The following is a 20,348-nucleotide window of genomic DNA, read 5'->3' as shown; positions in this document are numbered from 1 at the left end:
AAGACAACATAGTGGAAGAGACCCTCCGGCGTAACAAAAGCGGTTTTCTCCTTGGCGGACTCCGTCAGTGGCACCTGCCAGTACCCCTTGGTCAGGTCGAGCGTGGTAAAATACCGCGCCTGTCCCAGCCTATCAATCAGCTCATCCACCCTGGGCATGGGGTAGAGATCGAACTTGGATATTTCGTTCAATCTCCTAAAGTCATTGCAGAACCTTAAGGAGCCATCGGGTTTTGGTATTAGGACAATCGGACTAGCCCATTCACTCCGGGATTTTTCGATGACCCCCAGGCGTAACATTGTCTTTACTTCCTCCGATATGGCTTGTCGTCGAGCCTCCGGTACCCGGTATGACTTCAGGCGTACCTTCAGGTGGGGCTCGGTGACAATATCATGTCGTATCAGACTGGTCATACCGGGCAGCTCGGAGAAGACATCGGGGTTCTGCTGAACCAACCGTCTGGCCTCTCGTCTCTGAGTCTTGGTGAGGGCTTCTCCAATCCTTACTTCCGGTTCGTCCTCTCCGGAGGTCGCTGGAGCCGGAGGTGAACGACCCGAAGAGGAGGGAGATGGGGAAAAAACAGCCATCAGGCTTTCCCGTTCCTGCCAAGGTTTTAATAGGTTGACATGGTATATTTGTTCAGGTTTCCGCCTACCGGGCTGCAATACTTTATAGTTAACCACCCCGACTCTTTCCTTTATCTCGTAGGGGCCTTGCCACTGAGCCAGGAATTTACTCTCCGCCGTGGGGATTAATACCAACACCCGATCCCCGGGTTTAAAGGTCCGCATGGTGGCTTGTCTATTGTAGCGGCCGCTTTGCGCGGCCTGAGCCTCCTGTAAATGCTCCTTCACAATTGGCATGACCGCGCTTATGCGGTTCTGCATACCCAAAATGTGTTCAATCACACTTTTATGGGGGGTGGGCTCTTGCTCCCATGTTTCCTTTGCCAGGTCCAACAATCCCCGGGGATGTCGCCCGTATAACAACTGAAAAGGCGAAAATCCCGTGGATGCCTGTGGCACCTCACGGATGGCAAACATCAAATAGGGAAGCATCATATCCCAGTCTTTCCCGTCTTTTGAAATTACCCTTTTTAGCATGGTTTTCAGGGTTTTATTGAAACGCTCGACTAAACCGTCCGTTTGAGGATGATACACAGACGTACGCAACTGCTTGATCTGGAGTAGCCGGCATAGCTCTTTGGTCACTTTAGACATGAATGGGGTCCCCTGATCCATAAGGATCTCCTTGGGCAACCCCACCCGGCAGAACACAGCAAACAACTCCCGAGCTATAAGCTTTGCTGCAGTATGTCTGAGAGGTATCGCCTCGGGATACCGGGTGGCATAGTCAACGATCACTAGGATGTGTTGGTGCCCTCGAGCGGACTTTACGAGGGGCCCCACCAGATCCATCCCTATCCGTTCAAAAGGGACTTCTATAATGGGTAACGGTACCAACGGACTGCAAAAATGGGTCAGGGGTGCGGTAAGCTGACACTCCGGGCAGGTTTCGCAGAACCGTTTTACCTCCCCAAAGACTCCGAGCCAATAGAACCTTTGCAATATTCGCTCCTGCGTTTTCTTGACCCCTAGGTGGCCACTCATCAGGTGTTTATGAGCCAAGTCGAGGACCCGCCGACGATGCGGCTGGGGCACCACCAACTGCTCTACCCCCACGCCCCGTATTTCATCTACCCGGTAGAGTAAATCCTGCTTAAGAGCGAAATGGGGGTACCTTACCTGGGTACCGGGCAGCTGTGCCACCCCGTCAATTACTGTCACCCGACTCCGGGCATGTATTAATGTAGGGTCCTGGAGTTGGGCAGTCCCAAACGTATCCGGGGACGCCTCCAACTCCGGGATGGGTTCGACCGTCTCAGCCTCTCCTGCCAATACCTCTAGGGGCGACCTATCGGGTTCACATTCTGTCCCTATCATTGGGACCCCTACGGCAGGTGTCCCGGATTCAGGATTGTAGGGCTCAGGTCCCGGACTGACCAATATCTGAGGAGACTTAGGGGGTCCCTTCCATAAAGTCCAAAAATAGGGCAGATCCCTTCCTAGGATCACGTCATAAGGAAGAGTGTTAAGAAGTCCCACCTCATGTTGCACCTGACCGCAAGGTGCTGTGATGGTGACAATCCCCGTGGGATAGTCTCGGCGGTCCCCATGTATGCAAACCACCCCCACGGTACGTCCTGTGGCCTTTACTTTAGCCCTCAAGGTGGATCGCACAAGGGTCACTAAGCTTCCGGAATCCAACAATCCTGTAACCGGACATCCATTCACCTGTATTTGGCACAAGTGGGGCTCCGTCTCTGGGGAGACCAGGTCAGCGGTACACACCACATGAGCATACATTGAACCCCGCCGGGTAACCCCACAATCCATGGGCTCCGTGGTGAGTGGACACTGGGCTTCCATATGTCCCACCCGCTGGCACCGCCAACATCTAATGGGGACGGAAACCCCTTTGACGGGTTGTCGTTTAGGGTACAGAACCTTCCGGACCTCAGGATTGGCGGCCGCGGCCTCAGGTGGGACGGTAGGGGACTCCTGCACCGTTGTCGGCGGTGGGTCCTTGGCCCTAGGCTTGGAGGGGCCGGACCGACGGGCGGTACGCAAAGTCTCAGTGTCCCGTATCAAGTCCTGCGTAGCCACATGCCGCTCTACCAGGGACACTAATTGGTCCAGGGTACTCGGGTCACCCTGTCCTACCCACCGTTGAACGGTGACGGGTAAAGTGCGCACAAAACGATCCACTACTACCCTTTCCACCATCTGCGCCGGGCTCAGAGTGTCAGGCTGCAACCATTTTTTTACAAGATGCAACAAGTCATAGGCCTGGGAGCGTACGGGTTTGGCTTCCTCATAGAACCACTGATTTACCCGCTGAGCCCGTACATAGGTATTCACCCCCAACCGTGCCAGTATTTCGGCTTTTAGGGTCACATAGTCAATGGCGTCATCGGTACAGAGGTCCAGGTACGCTTTTTGGGGTTCCCCCGTCAGATAGGGCGACAATACCTCAGCCCACTGGGGGGTCGGCAGCTTTTCCCGCTCGGCCACCCGCTCAAACACCGCCAGGAACGCTTCCACATCATCCCCCGGGGTCATCTTTTGCAACGCTTGTCTCACCGCTTTCCGGACACTGCCGTCATCACCCGGTCCCGGGGTTGTTGCTGCCGGTCCAGCACGGATCGACTTGGCCAGGAGAACCATCTGTTCTTGATGTCTTTGTTCCTGCAATTGTAAGGCTTGCTGCTGACGTGCATTGGCCTGAACCAGCTGTTCTTGGTGTCTTTGGTCCTGCGATTTCAAGGATTGGAGCAGGTGTGCATTGGTCTGTTGCTGCTGTGCATTAGCCTGAGCCAAATGCTTTACTATGTCCTCCATGGCGTCGCTGGGTTTGGGCCGTAGTATAGCCGCTTGAATCCAGGACATGTGCTACCGGGTCACCAGAAAAGGAAGCTACACCTCACCGGCCGGGATGCCCGCCGATTCTCCACCATATGTGAGGTAGCACGGTCGGCTGCGCAGCAGAAGACACGGGATCCAGGCATTAAGTTTCACAGCACACGGTTTAATGTCCAAACAAAAATCCACACCAATATACATGTGCCTCTCCAGCAGAGAACTCAGGGAGTTGTGTTCACTCCCTCACACCCGGCACACCTGCCCTTGTTCCTGTTTCCATTTAACCCTTCCTTCAGCCTGTAGGGAAACAGCATTAACCCTAGAGTGGATTTACTTTCTATCATGGAGTGAGCACAACCGGGGCGAGACATACCGGCCGTCATAGATAACCCTGGTCACAGTCTCACAGTATATATATATATGTAGAACCGAGTTAATTATATTAGTCCGGCCCTCTAAAACCATCCCAATTTCTCATGCGGCCCCATGGGAAAATTAATTGCCCACCCCTGCACTAGACGATGTGCTGCCGAGATTGATTCATTTGTGCTGGATAAAGGATAATTTCCCCCTATGAATGATCAGGTGTCCGATGTGATGGGCAGGCTATAGATCATTTCAGAGCATTCCTTCCATTGGCGCTGAAATCACAGATTGTGTCTTGGCCTCCAGTCCTGTGGTTTCCAGATTGCTGCTGGATCGCCCGCCCGTACAGCTGTCTTATGTGGACGTATGAGAAGTAATGCATAGATTGATGTATAGCAGAAGCTTGTGCTGTGTCACGGTGTATATGTTGGCTGTTTTAGTGATCGTCCTTTGTCCTCTCCCGCAGCAGTATGGCAGCGCTCTGCTTAGTCTTGGCCACTTGCCTCTGTTTCTCCTTCGTGAGCGCAGATTCCAAGGCCGTGACGACGTCCCTCACCACAAAGTGGCCTTCTACATCGCTGCTGCTGGAAGCCAGGTAAGGACCAAAACTCCGGCTGACATCAACTTTTGCACTGGATATTTTGCATAGAAATAAAAAGTGAAAAGGAGAAAGCCAGTCCTCTCTTCCTGAGACAGTGCAGAGTACACCTCCGCAGTGCTGCCGACCGTGTACACGGGGGTGTCATCCCGCTGCGGGGCTGACTGATCCACAGACTCCTGTCATGGGATTCGTCTGGTTTCCAGCTCTGATACTTCTGCCAGGACCAGTATCTCCCCAGTCCTGTACACATCACTCCCCCTCCAGAACATATTATACATATGTGTCATGTACTATCTCATGGGGACATTCCACAACACGTCACCTACAGAACTGTATCTCTGGCTGGTGTTGTACGCAATGTAGGCCAGTTATGGATCCTTAAAGGGGTTGTCCTGAACTATCATTGTGGGACATTGTGCCAAATTCACATATAAAGGTTACTTACATGGGGCACTGATTTGCTATGGATTTTGCACATTGGAAAATTCTCAGCAGCGAAATCTGCGTCCAGGACTGTAAATTTGGTTGGGAAATTCTTTGGAAATGCAGCAGATTTTAGCCCAGATTTTCTCTGCAGTCAAATTCCTAAGCAAAAATTGACATTAACCACAGGTGAAATACTGCTGCAGATTGTCTATTCCAGGAGCAAATGCTATACGTGTAAGGCTGCTTTCACACTACGTTTTTTTAACATTCGTCATGAACGTTTTTTTAACGCAAAAACGGATCCAGTGCAAATGTGTTTTCATTTCAATGCATTTGCAATGGACTTGCGTCAACATGCATTCACCTGCGTTTGCGTGCGATATAGTGAGGATCCAGCGACTTGCAGTTTTGTAGCGTTTTTGAGCTGCGTCCAAATACTGCAAATCGCTGGATCCTGACTATACTGCACACAAATGTATGTGAACGCTGGCATGCTGAGAGACAGGATCCTGCTTGCTCTACTGAGCATGCCCAGAAACCAGCCTGGCGTGATCAGTCCCTCTCTCCCCCTCCCTCTCTCCCCCCCTCCCTCTCCCCCTCCCTATCTCCCTCCCTTCCCCCTCTCACTCCTTTCTCTCTCCCCCACCTGAGAGCGGCGGACGCTCGTAACCAAGGTAAATATCGGGTAACCAAGCAAAGCGCTTTGCTTAGTTACCCGATGTTTACCTTGGTTATGTGTGCAGAGAGCAGGCAGCCCGGCTTCTAGCAGCTGCGGACGCTCGTAACCAAGGTAAATAGTTACCCGATGTTTACCTTTGTTACCAGCGTCTGCAGCTGTCAGATGCCGGCTCCCAGTCTATCACATTCAGTTCCCCTCACTCCCGATCACATGACTCCAGTGCCCGCCCATAAACTTCAAGTGACAGGATCCTGCAAAATAACACATGCTTTTGCATGCGTTTTTCTTTGCAAAAACAGGATCCACTTTTACAGCAAAAAAAGTTCATGACGCATGCTAAAAAAACGTAGTGTGAAAGCAGCCTAATGAGTGAGTGATTTTTTTCCCCCCACTTTCAAACCCGAAGAGGAAACCCCTCCGCATATTCCCTGCGAGAGAACATTCACGAAGCCTACAGAGTACCTCTAAGGGCTCGTCCACACAGCGTTTCATTTTTTATGCATTTTTTTGTTTGTGAGGATAAAAAATGTAGCGTTTTACAGCAAAATGAATGAGACTTCTCAAATCTCGTTCACACGATGCATTTATTTTCTCGTAATTTTTGACTTGTACATTTAACCCCCCCCCCCCCCCGCAAGATTTCAACTCATTCAGCGTTTTTACTGTAGTTTTCTCTGACGCCTCATTGGGGGACACAGGACCATGGGTGTTATGCTGCCTATCCATAGGAGGACACTAAGTAGATGCAAAAGCATAGCTCCGCCTCTGCAGTATACACCCCCTGGCCGGGCCAGGCAAGCTCAGTTTTAGCTTAGTGTCTGTAAGAGGCACATCTTCCAAGATTTTATTATTTTTTAAGGGCGACGGTTTCCTTTTGGGACCGATCTCCCAATACCATCAACGGGCGGGAACGCGGAGTGCTGCCTCCACGTACCCCCTCCTGCCACGCTGGATCCTGGGCTGCATCTCACTGGACGACGGTCCCACAGACACCGATTTTCCAGAGCCCAGGGCAGAAGCACAATTCCTTAGCCCCTCTTTGCAGGCTCTGAGTTGAACATTGCACTGTGTGACCGGATATAGCAGGCTGACTCTGCTATTCCCACTGCCTGGACTAAAGCAGTGTTTAAAGGGAACCTGTCATCAGGAATTTGGCTTTCAACCTAAACGTTTCCCCCTCTGCAGCTCGTGGGCTGCATTCTAGGAAGGTTTTTGTACTTTTTGTGCCCCTTTTTAAACCAAAATAAACACTTTATAAACTTGTACCTTTCTGTTTGAAAATCTTGTTAATTTTCCATGGGGGCGGGCCGTGTGGCGTCCGTTGCTGTAGCTTACGCCGTCCCCCATGCTCCAAATCATGCCTCATAACACCGCCCACTGCGCCGAGGTCCCGTGCACGCCGGGACACCTAGTGACGTGGTCGCAGGCACGAGAGTATGGGCGGCGCTGTGATTGCATCGCAAGTGCGCGCCCATACTCTCGTGCCCGCCCTTTCCCCACTGCCTCCAGCGTTCTGCGCCGGCCCGATGTCACCTCCTTCCCATCGTACCCTGCAGCAGGAAATAGATGGGAGGAGCGGAGCACAGGAGAAGCAGAGGATCTGAGCGACGTACAGAGGGGAGAGCGCGCACACGAGAGTATGGGCGCGCACTTGCGATGCAATCACAGCGCCGCCCATACTCTCGTGCATGCGATCATGTCACTAGGTGTCCCGGCGTGCACGGGACCTCGGCGCAGTGGGCGGTGTTATGAGGCATGATTTGGAGCATGGGGGACGGCGTAAGCTACAGCAACGGACGCCACACGGCCCGCCCCCATGGAAAATTAACAAGATTTTCAAACAGAAAGGTACAAGTTTATAAAGTGTTTATTTTGGTTTAAAAAGGGGCACAAAAAGTACAAAAACCTTCCTAGAATGCCGCCCACGAGCTGCAGAGGGGGAAACGTTTAGGTTGAAAGCCAAATTCCTGATGACAGGTTCCCTTTAAGGTGAGATCCCCCCTGACTGGTTTCCCAGACAAAGGGAGAAAAGACGGTGCAGAAAGTCCCTTGCTGATTGCAAGGAGGAGAGCCCCAGGGATCCTGAACACACAGTGTTAATTCTTTCCCTAGCTGCGTGCTGGCTGGAGGAGGGGGGAAGTGCCTAGCTGTTTGCAGAGAATCTGCACAGATAATTTACCAGTGGCGGGGGGAGGGCCCAGAGCTCAGGAACTCACTATTTATTTGCTCTGTTTATTTGCTCCAGCTGGTGCTCTGATTGCAGAAACCCGGCAGAGATTATCCTTCGGTGACAAGCTGTGTGCTGACTGGAGGGAGATGTCACAGAAGCTCCCTTCCCGCCGTTTTTTTGCTACCGACAGCAGAGGGGCACACTGACTTCTTCTTAGCGCTCTTTTAGCGCTAAGCCCCGCCCCCTGCGGCCGTGATAGGCCCCGCCTCCCCAGAAAAGCGTGCGAAGATCTCCACACAGAGGTAACGGCTCAAATCAGAGCTTACTCCTTCCTGAGGACGCAGGGCCATTGGCTGATTCTAGTGAGGTACTTCCTTCACTTGTGGCTCTGCTGACCATTGCTCCCCCTCCTGGCATACTCCTATTAGGGACATGCAGAATTCTAAGGGCACTAAGAGCGCTAAGGCTCACATAGTCTACTATTCAGCCTGCACTGCCTGCCACGCTGAGCTACCACGTAAACACACCTCTCTGTGGTTCCTGTGCCCCTTTATTCCCCCAAGACCCCCCCGCCACTACCGCCGCAACCGTCAGCCCAGAGCCTAGGGCTCCCAGCCCACCGGAATGGGCACAGTTTCTGTCCCAATCCATGGAAAAACTGTCACAGAACCTGGTTCTGGCTATGCAATGTCGTCCTCCACACCCTTCTGGGCCCCTGGACGGAACGCAGCCTGATGATACCCCTATGGAGGATCCTTCTGAGGTAATCCGGGCACATGCTTCACCGGTTGCAGGGATCAGGAAAAGAGCCGTCCGGGTGTCTCCAGCATTCTCTCATGGCCCCCATGACTCTCCCTCTGGAGCACACAGGGCAGGCTCTCCCACACGCTCCACGGCTTCTGAAGAGCTGGAGGAGGGAGAATGCTGTTTGTACCAGGAGGATTCCTTGGTTTCATCCTCCCCAGATGATCAAACTGCAATAGACTCCCTTATAGCAGCAGTCAACCAAACACTGCATGTGGAGGATCCCCCATCCACTACCACTGACTATGTGGTCTCCTTTAAGAGGGCAAGTAAACCCCAAAAGGTTTTCGCTGATAACCCAGAGTTTCAGGATATCCTCCCAAAGCAAAGGGAGAAGCCTGACAGGCGCTTCGGTAACCGAAAACTCATGGAGTGCCGGTACCCTTTTGCCTCACCTGCCCCTAAGGGCTGGGCCGATCCGCCCTCGGTCGACCCCCCCCCCCCCCCCGGTCTCCCGCCTTCCCACAAAGATGCTCCTGTCTTTACCCGATGGTTCCTCCATCAAGGACCCGACAGACAGACAGGTGGAGCACCTCGCCCGCTCTGCTTTTTGAGGCTGCGGGTTCCTCCCTCTCGCCCTCCTTTGTCTGTGTGTGGGTCGCAAAGGCGATCTCGGTCTGGGCAGAATCCCTTAACATTTCGCTTGAGGAATCCCAGTTCCCTCATACCTTCACAGAGGTAACAGCTCAAAATTGCCGCTGCGGCGGAGTACATCATGCAGGCCTCCATGGACGCTGCTACCTGCGCAGCGTTTGCCGCCTCAAATTCCATAGCCATCCGTAGAGCTCTCTGACAATGGCGAGCGGACTCTGCCTCCAAGAAGTCTCTCACGGGCTTTCCCTTTTTTCCAGACCGATTGTTTGGCGAACGTCTGGACAAGCTCTTTTCTGACACCACGGGAGGAAAGAGTACCTCCTTCCTCCAGCTGAAGTCAAGGACGACCTTCACCAGACGTCCACAGTCCTCGTTCCGCTCCTTCGGAACTCATTGGTTGGTCGACATCCCGTGCCGTCCCCGCCGCCAGCCGTGGACTACGCAGGGACCGACCTTTTCAGCTCTCCCCGAAACCCACTTCGTCATGGCAGCCTAGACCGAAACAGTCCAGGACTAGGGAGACTCGTCCACGACGTTTTCTCCCCTCATGACTCCTTCGGCGCCCCGAAAGACACACTCATTGTAGGAGGTCGACTCTGGCTCTTTTCAACACATCTGGGCTGCCGCCTCAGACGACAAATGGGTGCGAGACCTTGTGTCTTCCGGTTACCAGGACCCGACCTCCGAGTTGGTTCTTTCTCTCAAACCCCCCCAAAGACTCGAAAACGACGCAAAGTTTTTTTTTTCTCAGCAATCCACTCGCTCCAAACAGCAGGAGTGATAATACCTGTCCCAGACGACGTGAAGTTCAGGGTTTTTTATTCCAACCTCTTTGTGGTCCTCAAAAAGGATGGGTCAGTTCGACCCATCCTGGACCTCAAACATCTGAACAAACGTGCACGTACGGAGATTCAGAATGGAGTCCCTAAGGTCCATTATTGCATCCATGGTTGAAGGGGAATTCCTCGCCTTAGTCATCCAGGCCCCCTCCTTCCGCGACTGCTCAACCAGCGTACAGATCACTGTGGACACCCTATCCCATTTAGGGTGGCTAGTGAATCTAGACAAATCATCCCCGATCCCATCACGATCCTCCACCTTCCTGGGCATGTCCCTGGACACCCGTCGGGGCTTGATCTATCTCCCCCTGGACAAGGCGATCGCTCTTCAACGAGCGGTACGCTGCCTTCTACGTCCTCCGTCTCGCTCCAATCAATTCAGCGTGAAGGTGCTCGGCAGGATGGTGGCGGCTATGGAAGCAGTACCCTTTGCTCAACTGCACCTCCGCCCACTGCAGCTAGCCCTTCTAGCGGCCTGGGACAAGAGCCCTTTCTCCCCGGACAGACATCTTCACCTGACGCCTTCAGTCAGGTACGCACTCCGCTGGTGGCTTCAGTCCTCATCCCTATCGAAGGGGAGATCTTTTCCTCCCAGCGAACTGGCTGGTCCTGACCACGGACGCCAGCCTCCTAGGCTGGGGAGCAGTGTACTGGCACCACACTGCTCAAGGACGTTGGACGCCCCAGGAGTCTTCCCTACCTATAAACATCCTGGAAATCTGCGAGATCTTCCTCGCGCTCAGGGCATTCTGCCCTCTGCTAGCGGGTCATCAGATTCGAGTCCAATCGGACAATGCGACAGCTGTAACCTACATCAATCGCCAAGGGGTATACCTGCAGCAAGGCAGCTTATCTCGAGGCCCACAGGATCCTCAGCTGGGCCGAATTGACAGGGTCAGTGATATCAGCGGTACACATACCGGGAGTAGAGAACTGGGCAGCAGACTTCTAAGTCACCAAGGCCTGGCCGCCGGAGAGTGGTCTCTCCACCCAGAAGTGTTCCTACACATCTGCACTCGCTGGGGTACACCAGACGTGGATCTAATGGCCTCAAGGTTGAACGCAAAGGTACCCGCGTTCATAGCCAGGTCACGCGATCCGCAGTCCATCGGCGTGGATGCTCTAGTCATGCTCCTGGCTCCACTTCTGCCTGCCTTACATATTTCCACCCCTACCTCTGCTGCCGCGGGTAATCAGGAAAATCAAAGCAGAGGGAGTCCCGGTGATACTGATAGCACCAGACTGCCCAGGCGCGCCTGGCACGCCGAATTAGTACAAATGCTCGTAGACGTACCGTGGCGCCTTCCAGACATCCCAGACTTGCTGACCCAAGGGCCCATTTTCCATCAGAACTCCAGAGCCCTGAAGCTGACGGCATGGCCATTGAGACCTGGGTATTAACAAGATCAGGATTCTCCCCCGTGGTTATCTCCACCATGATCAGCGCCCGAAAGCCTGCTTCATCCCGCATTTACCACCGTACGTGGAAAATCTTCCTTTTATGGTGCAGGGAACTAACGTCCAGCCTCTGCCTCTGGCCATCCCCAGAATTCTCGATTTTCTGCAGGTTGGCTTTCAGTTCCCTTAAAGGGCAGGTCTCAGCGCTCTCAATCTTCTATCAATGCCGCCTGGCTCAAAAAACGCAGGTCAAGACCTTCCTCCAGGGCGTTTCCCATCTAGTTCCCCCGTACAAACGGCCGCTGGAACCATGGGACCTCAATCTCGTTCTGGACGGTCTCCAGAGGTCCCCCTTTGAACCTCTCAAGGAATCCTCCCTTGCTTTTCTGTCCTGGAAGGTAACGTTCCTGGTGGCAATTACGTCCATCAGACGGGTTTCGGAGCTAGCAACACTCTCTTGCCGCGAGCCTTTTCTGATTTTTCACCAGGACAAGGTGGTTCTGCGCCCCCTTCCGGATTTTCTTCCTAAGGTTCCTACCCCGTTTCATTTGAACGAGGGCATTGTTCTGCCTTCCTTTTGTCCACACCCAGTTCATAGGGTGGAAAGGTCTCCGCATTCGTTAGACCTCTCAGATATTACATATCCAGGACAGCCCCCTTTAGGAAAACGGACTCTTTGTTCGTCATTCCTGAGGGGCCTAAGAAGGGACAGGCAACTTCAAAGGCGACTCTGGCTCGCTGGATTCGCTCTGCGATCCAGGAAGTCTACCGCTTGCAACTTAAGCCCATTCCTAGTGGGCTACGGGCTCATTCCACGCGAGCAGTTGGCGCTTCGTGGGTCATTCGGCATCAGGCTTCAGTGGAACAGGTGTGTAAGGCTGCGACCTGGTCTAGCCTACATACGTTTTCAAAGCATTACAGAGTCCATGCCCAGGTTTCAGCTGAGGCAAATCTGGGTAGGACAATTCTGCAAACGGCAGTAGAGCACCTTCTCTCAGTAGGTGCTCCAGGCTGTCTGGGACTGGTTCCTAGTCCTTGGGTTGCGTTGTCTTGTTTTTATTTTTCCCACCCATGGACTGCTTTAGGACGTCCCATGGTCCTGTGTCCCCCAATGAGGCGTCAGAGAAAAACGGATTTTTGTGTACTCACCGTAAAATCGTTTTCTCTTAGCCATCATTGGGGGACATAGCACCCACTCTGTTGCCCTGTTGAGCCTTGGTTCTCTCAGTACCTTATTTGGTTATGACTCTTCTTTTCTCATGTTCCTCTGTTGAGAAGTTTTTACTGTTTTTTTCTCCTACTGCTTGTGTACTAAAACTGAGGTTGCCTGGCCCGGCCAGGGGGTGTATACTGCAGAGGAGGAGCTATGCTTTTGCATCTATTTAGTGTCCTCCTATGGATAGGCAGCATAACACCCATGGTCCTGTGTCCCCCAATGATGGCTAAGAGAAAACGATTTTACGGTGAGTACACAAAAATCCGTTTTTTTTCCCCCATTCAGATTTTTAGGTTTAGCACTTAAAACACACAATTTACAATGAAGCGATAAAAAAAAAACAAATCAGAAATTGTGTGTGAACGTACGCTAATGCCGCTGCCTCCTATGGTCTCGCTTTTAGTACTGGATTTTCAGAGTGTCTGGATTATTGGAGGCCGATTTATAGAATATTCCAGTGTCCATCCAGACTTCCAATGTAATTAGAAATCTTCTTCTGAGCTGGCTAATGTCCTTGCCCATGATCTGTGTTTATTTTTCCCTAGTGAATTTCTGGCTGATGATGGATCGGATACTTTTTGGGCGTTTGTGGATGACAATCAACAAGTGGATGATCAGGGTAAGACCATCGAGCGCTAGAGATGGGAAACCAGATTTGTATTTTTTTCCACCAGCATAAAGTATGTGTCCACAGTTAGTGATCCTGACATGCAAGTAATGGGGTTATATATTGATGATCTATCTGTAGGATAGGGCATCATATGTGCAGGATAGGGCGTCGTAGCGGTGGGATAGGGCATCATATGTGCAGGATAGGGCATCATATGTGCAGGATAGGGCATCGTAGCGGTGGAATAGGGCATCATATGTGCAGGATAGGGCGTCGTAGCGGTGGGAAAGGGCATCATATGTGCAGGATAGGGCATCATATGTGCAGGATAGGGCGTCGTAGCGGTGGGATAGGGCATCATATGTGCAGGATAGGGCATCATATGTGCAGGATAGGGCGTCGTAGCGGTGGGATAGGGCATCATATGTGCAGGATAGGGCGTCGTAGCGGTGGGATAGGGCATCATATGTGCAGGATAGGGCTTCGTAGGGGTGGGATAGGGCATCATATGTGCAGGATAGGGCGTCGTAGCGGTGGGATAGGGCATCATATGTGCAGGATAGGGCGTCGTAGCGGTGGGATAGGGCATCATATGTGCAGGATAGGGCTTCGTAGGGGTGGGATAGGGCATCATATGTGCAGGATAGGGCGTCGTAGCGGTGGGTTAGGGCACCATATGTGCAGGATAGGGCGTCGTAGCGGTGGAATAGGGCATCATATGTGCAGAATAGAGCGTCGTAGGAGTGGAATAGGGCATCATATGTGCAGGATAGGGCTTCGTAGGGGTGGAATAGGGCATCATATGTGCAGAATAGGGCGTCGTAGCAGTGGGATAGGGCATCATATGTGTAGGATAGGGCATTGTAGCGGTGGGATAGGGCATCATGTGTAGGATAGGGCGTGGTAGCGGTGGGATAGGGCTTCATGTGTAGGATAGGGCGTGGTAGCGGTGGGATAGGGCATCATATGTGTGGGATAGGGCATCATATGTGTAGTATAGGCCGGATAGGTCTTCTATTGGTGGCCTAGTGTTACAAAGTGCACAGAGCCGGGCCGGTGTAGCTCCATACACTGTGTACAGGCCGTTCTTGGCTGCAGCAGCTTAGCTCCCGTTCACTTCAGTAGGAGCAGTGCTTGTCCACTCGGTTATGAGCAGTAATGATAGTAAGATCAGAAGAAAGATTTGCAAGAAATTGCAAAGTTGCTTGTTTTTACAAACCCAGAGATGGAGCCGTTTTAATGATTGCTGGTGGTCCGAACCTCTGCAGGTGGATGGGAGCACCCCTGAGGATGGATTGTAGACCTGAAACAGCTCTGTGTTCTCTTCATTGGCAGGGCTGTAGGGATCCCGGAGGTTGGATGCTCAGCGATCACTATGTAATGGCTTTTATCATGTCACTGATAGTGGCCCTTTGTACTTTATGCTGTAGGTTCCGATTCTGCCAATTACAAGCTATTGCTGGAGAGCAGCGGCCGCCTCCTGTCCCCCGTCCAGCAGAATCTGCTGAAGTTTGCACTGGCTCTTCACTCGTACTCCTCCACCGTCCAGACCTTCCAGCAGGTTAGTAGTCCTGGGATGTGTATGTTATCGCATATACGTTTTTGCAGGCTCTTCAGGTGTCTGGGATAGTTTGGCTAAAAAAAAAAAAGAAAAATCCTCTGGTTGTCCAGCCAGCTTTCCCAGAATGACATGTGCAAATAAAAGTTTTAGAAAGGTGGACATGTTGTGCCTGTGTACTGCCTCGTGCTAGTCATACAGCTCTTCAGCTAATGTTATCTAGTTTTCAGACATTACCGTGTTTTTCCAAAAATAAGACCTCCCCCAAAAATAAGCCCTAGCAGGGATTTTCAGCATTTTCAGAGTAAGGCTTAAATATAAGCCCTCCCCCAAAAATAAGCCCTAGTCGCGGTTCAGTAATGAAGTGTCTGTGCAGCTAAAAAAGGTTACAAATACTGCAGGACACTTTATTATACACAGCGGCACCCGCGCACATCAGCTCTCACCTGCGCACATCCGCTCTCACCCGCGCACATCAGCTCTCACCCGCGCACATCAGCTCTCACCTGCGCACATCCGCTCTCACCCGCGCACATCAGCTCTCACCCGCGCACATCCGCTCTCACCCGCGCACATCAGCTCTCACCCGCGCACATCAGCTCTCACCCGCGCACATCCGCTCTCACCCGCGCACATCCGCTCTCACCCGCGCACATCCGCTCTCACCCGCGCACATCCGCTCTCACCCGCGCACATCCGCTCTCACCCGCGCACATCCGCTCTCACCCGCACACATCCGCTCTCACCCGCGCACATCCGCTCTCACCCGCGCACATCAGCTCTCACCTGCGCACATCAGCTCTCACCCGCGCACATCCACTCTCACCCGCGCACATCCGCTCCCACCCGCATACGTCAGATCTCACCCGCGCACATCAGCTCTCACCCGCACACGTCAGCTCTCACCCGCGCACATCAGCTCTCACCCGCGCACATCAGCTCTCACCCGCACACATCAGCTCTCACCCGCGCACATCAGCTCTCACCCGCACACGTCAGATCTCACCCGCGCACATCAGCTCTCACCCGCACACGTCAACTCTCACTCACACACGTCAACTCTCACCCGCACACGTCAGCTCTCACCCGCTCACATCAGCTCTCACCCGCACACATCAGCTCTCACCCGCACACACCCGCTCTCACCCGCGCACATCCGCTCTCACCCGCGCACATCAGCTCTCACCCGCACACATCAGCTCTCATCCGCGCACATCAGCTCTCACCCGCGCACATCAGCTCTCACCCGCGCACATCAGATCTCACCCGCGCACATCAGATCTCACCCGCGCACATCAGATCTCACCCGCGCACACATCAGATCTCACCCGCACACACATCAGATCTCACCCGCGCACACATCAGATCTCACCCGTACACATTAGCTCTCACCTGCGCACATCAGCTCTCACCCGCGCACATCAGATCTCACCCGCGCACATCAGATCTCACCCGCGCACACATCAGATCTCACCCGCGCACACATCAGATCTCACCCGCGCACACATCAGATCTCACCCGCACACATTAGCTCTCAGCCGAGCACGTCAGCTCTCACCCGCGCACATCAGCTCTCACCCGCGCACATCAGCTCTCACCCGCGCACATCAGATCTCACCCGCACACATTAGCTCTCACCCGCACACGTCAGCTCTCACCCGTGCACATCAGCTCTCACCCGCACATGTCAGATCTCACCCGCACACACATCTGATCTCACACACATTGCATCACACACCTTCTCATCACATCCAGCGACACTGATTTCTTCTGGCTGGAGATCACAGGAAGGACCTGGGAGCCACGTAGACGTCCGGGTCTGGTAAGTATGAGTCTCCTGGGAAGAGGGGGGGGGTTTGCTTTTTGGGGGGGGGGGGCAAACTTACCCCCAAAACTGTGTTTCTCCAAAAATAAGACCTCCTCCAAAAGTAAGCCCTAGTGCTTTTTTTGGGGTTAAAAAAAAGTATAAGACAGTGTGTTATTTTTGGAAAAACACGGTACTATATTTCCCAGTATAAATGTATTTTTATTATTCACATCTTCACTGCTGTTGATACTTGGTGTGATGCTGCCCCCCAGTGGACATCTTGCTAATTTTAGCTTTATATTTTCATCTTTTCCAATAAAGTATTACAATTTTATTAATATTTGGGTGTTCATGCACTGTGTATCCCTTGTGGATAAGTTTTTTCTTGCTTTGTGATCTTGCAGACTTTTGTTTTGTGATTTCAGGCCTATAAATGATATGACTTTGATTTCAGATTGCCTCGGATGAGTCGCCCCCTGCTGGCTGTGAAGCTTTTGTAGTGGTTCATGGGGAGAAGACCTGTGATCTAGAGCAGTTACCGTCACTTCTCACCAGAGCTGCGGAAAGGTACAAGATACATCCACGATGGTGACTTGCTCTGTGATAATAAAGGAGATGTGTTGACTACTATCCTCTTTGTAAATGAAGCCCCTTCTGACGATCAGCTGAGACCCTTGGGGTCTGTATTTACCCACTAGGATTCCCAGCAGCCAGTTCAGGCAATTGTTGGAGGGGCTTCATTTACATGATGTTACTGCAAGGGAAAATTAGTTTAAGGCCGCTTTCACATTTCGTTTTACCTCCGTTCACTGGTCCCGTCAAAGCTTCCCTCCGAACACCCTCGCAAAACGGGTTTCGGACGCATGCGCCGACGGGGCCATTGACTATAATGGAGCAGACGGAGTCTGCGTGTGTTCTGTCTTGCCCCGTTTTTGGGTATATATACGCTTTCTGCAGACGGACACCAAATCGTAGTCTGCTACGTCTGGGTATCTGCTTGCAGAGAACGTATATGCCCGAAAATGGGACAACACAGAGCACACGCTGACTCCGTCTGCTCCATTATAGTCAATGGCCCTGTTGGCGTTTTGTGGGGGTGTTTGGACAAAAGCTCCGATAGGACCACTGAACGGAGGTAAAAATGAAATGTGAAAGTGGCCTAACAGATAAATTCTAGAATCAGGGAACGTCGAAAATAGCGTTCAGTACATAAACATGGGGATTTTCCACTCGGCTGTAGGACCCTTCCCGTTATATTGTCCATATGCTCCTATGATGCATTTGCTTTGCCCAGGGTGCACAATAGTAAGTGATAGAATGTGTACAATGGTCCATGTCCAATTTTATGGTTCATGGTCTGTCCAGTTTGTTCCAATTTTGTTAGGCAAGAGACCAGGATGTGAGACCCCCGCCGAGTGCCCAGGAGACTGTTCAGGAGCATACACTTTTTATTGAGCCCCCCATTACTGCTCTGTGTAGTGATTTGAGCCTGTAGAATAATGTTGTGCATATTCCAGGAATCTTGTAGTTTCTGTTCATATTTTGGCATTTTTAGCATTGGGTAACCTGTCATTTACATACTATGTACTGTCACTTGCACAGGCCAAAGCCTTTCCTGTTTAAGGGAGACCACCGTTATCCTGGAGCGTCTCCTGACAGTCCTGTCGTCATATTATATGGTGAGATCGGCACCACAGAATTTTCAAGGTTCCACCAACATCTGTCAGAAAAGGCCAGAGTGGGGGAGATGGTGTACGTCCTCCGGCACTATGTCGCAGTGAGTATGCCTGGATGCCCTCTATTTCTTTCCTTTTTTTTTTTCGTCGATACTGTTTTTGGTTTAGGGTACGTTCCTGCGATCAGTGTTACTCATGTTTTTGACTCTCCATATTTTCACTGCATCCAATACGCAGCGTTTTACAGTACAAGCTAAAACTCCACCGATCCTGATTGTAGGAATGTAGCCTTTTCTTTGTCGCTCCATTGGGAGACCCAGACAATTGGGTGTATAGCTTCTGCCTCCGGAGGCCACACAAAGTATTACACTCAAAAGTGTAACCCCTCCCCTCTGCCTATACACCCTCCCGTGCATCACGGGCTCCTCAGTTTTATGCTTTGTGTGGAAGGAGGCACACATCCACTCATGCATTCCCATTTTAGTCAGCAGCAGCTGCTGATGTTATCGGTTGGAAGAAAAGAGGGCTCCCACGGGGCCCCCGGCATGCTCCCTTCTCACCCCACTACGTCGGCGGTGCTGTTAAGGTTGAGGTACCCATTGCGGGTACGACGGCCGGAGCCTCATGCCGTATTTCCTTCACCATCCCTCGGGGGCTCTGGGAGAAGTGGGATCCTGAGCGGTCATCCAGGTACTGGGACCGTGCTCCCTCCGCAGCCCCTGTGTGGAATCTGCCGGACCGGAGTATTTTCTGTATCAGGGACCGGGCCCTGCATCTGTCAGGTACTCTGTGTCCCCATGGGGACGGTTCATGGAGCGCCTGGCACCCGGACGCTGCAAGGGCTGCTAGGCCGTGAAAGCCGGGGGACTTCCGCGCCGACCGCGCCTGTTTGTCGGCCGCGGTCATAAATTTAGTCCCCGGCTTCAGTTGCGGCCTACTTGCAAAATCTCGCCCCCGGACCTGTCTGTCAGGGTAGGGGCGGGACAGCCGACCGGACGCTGCCTGGGACACACAGCGGCTGCTGATCCGTGAAAGCCGGGGGACTTCCACGCCGACCGCGCCTGCTTGTCGGCCGCGGTCATAAATTTAGTCCCCGGCTTCAGTTGCGGCCTACTGGCAAGACTCCCGCCCCCGGACCTGTCTGTCAGGGTAGGGGCGGGACAGCCGTCCTGACGTCGGCAGTGAGGGCCGGAGCATCCTGTATGCCTCCTCCCCCCTCTTTGATCACAATAGGGACCCCAGATTCCCGCACTTTTTCCTGGTGCCGCCCACCGCTCCACTCCCCCTCTGAGAGCTCCAGCAGCCATTTTTTTCAGACATTCTGCGCTGGAGAATCATCAGGAAAGAGCTCTTCACCGCTGGGAGACCTGGAGCAGGGAATCTGGAGGACACACACGCCGCTTTTTAGCGGTCGGTAAGCCACACCGGTCATCCGGTGCTGGTCACCCTGGGTTGCCTGAATAGATACGTATTATATATCTTTATATATATATAGATCTCTGTTCGGCCGGGCTGTATACTCTTCCCTTATACCCTCTGTGATCACTCTCCTGGGACACAACAGCATGTCGTCCACAAGGAGCAAGAGCGCTAAGGCACAGGGTTTCTTTGCGACCTGTACCTCTTGTGGGGCTATGTTGCCTGCGGGTTCCACCTACCCTCACTGTGAGCAATGCTCGACCCCTGTTACACTGACTCAGCCGGAGCCGCGACCACTTGTGGGCCCCTCGGCTCAGGTAGACCCCCATGCTACCACTGTCCAGGCGGCAGAGACAGAGTTTGCAGTGTTTGCTGAGAAGCTCTTTGAGTCACTTTCACAATCCATGGCTAAGTCTATGGACAAATGGTCTGCCAAGCTGCTAGAAGCCTTGCAGTCCAGACCGGTCCTTACACAGACCCAGGACACTGTTGGATCGTCGCCTCCAGGTCCCTCTCGGTCCACGCCGCAGCGCGTTACCGGGGTGGGCTCTAGGTTTCACGTGGAGGACTCCTCCACGGACCACAGCCCCAGACCAGCTAAGCGGGCCCGCTTGGAATCATCAGCTTCATCACGCTGCTCAGGTTCCCGGCTGGAGGACTCGCTGGAGGACGAGGCGGAGGTCGCAGCTCAGGGCTCTGACCATGACGTTGCCCTCAACCTTGATACACCTGAAGGGGACGCCTTAGTAAATGATCTTATCTC

General features: G+C 52.8%; 1 protein-coding gene across 4 annotated transcripts in view; it reads left to right on the top strand.

Moving 5' to 3' along the window:
* Positions 1-20,348, top strand: part of UGGT1 (UDP-glucose glycoprotein glucosyltransferase 1) — a 242,824-nt gene that overhangs the window by 11,184 nt on the left and 211,292 nt on the right. For 3 of the 4 annotated variants that reach the window (XM_075341044.1, XM_075341047.1, XM_075341043.1), the window contains exons 2-6: positions 4,255-4,383; positions 13,061-13,134; positions 14,556-14,686; positions 16,945-17,057; positions 18,093-18,267. In XM_075341044.1, coding sequence (XP_075197159.1) covers positions 4,259-4,383; positions 13,061-13,134; positions 14,556-14,686; positions 16,945-17,057; positions 18,093-18,267 — 618 coding nt within the window. In that variant the 5' untranslated portion in view covers positions 4,255-4,258. The remainder of the gene's footprint in view (positions 1-4,254; positions 4,384-13,060; positions 13,135-14,555; positions 14,687-16,944; positions 17,058-18,092; positions 18,268-20,348) is intronic. The other variant, XM_075341046.1, reaches the window with a different exon arrangement.

Source organism: Anomaloglossus baeobatrachus, chromosome 3, assembly GCF_048569485.1.
Source record: "Anomaloglossus baeobatrachus isolate aAnoBae1 chromosome 3, aAnoBae1.hap1, whole genome shotgun sequence".
NCBI lineage: Eukaryota > Metazoa > Chordata > Amphibia > Anura > Aromobatidae > Anomaloglossus > Anomaloglossus baeobatrachus.
Note: the sequence above shows the minus strand (reverse complement) of the source record. Positions and strands in the feature narration are given on the sequence as shown.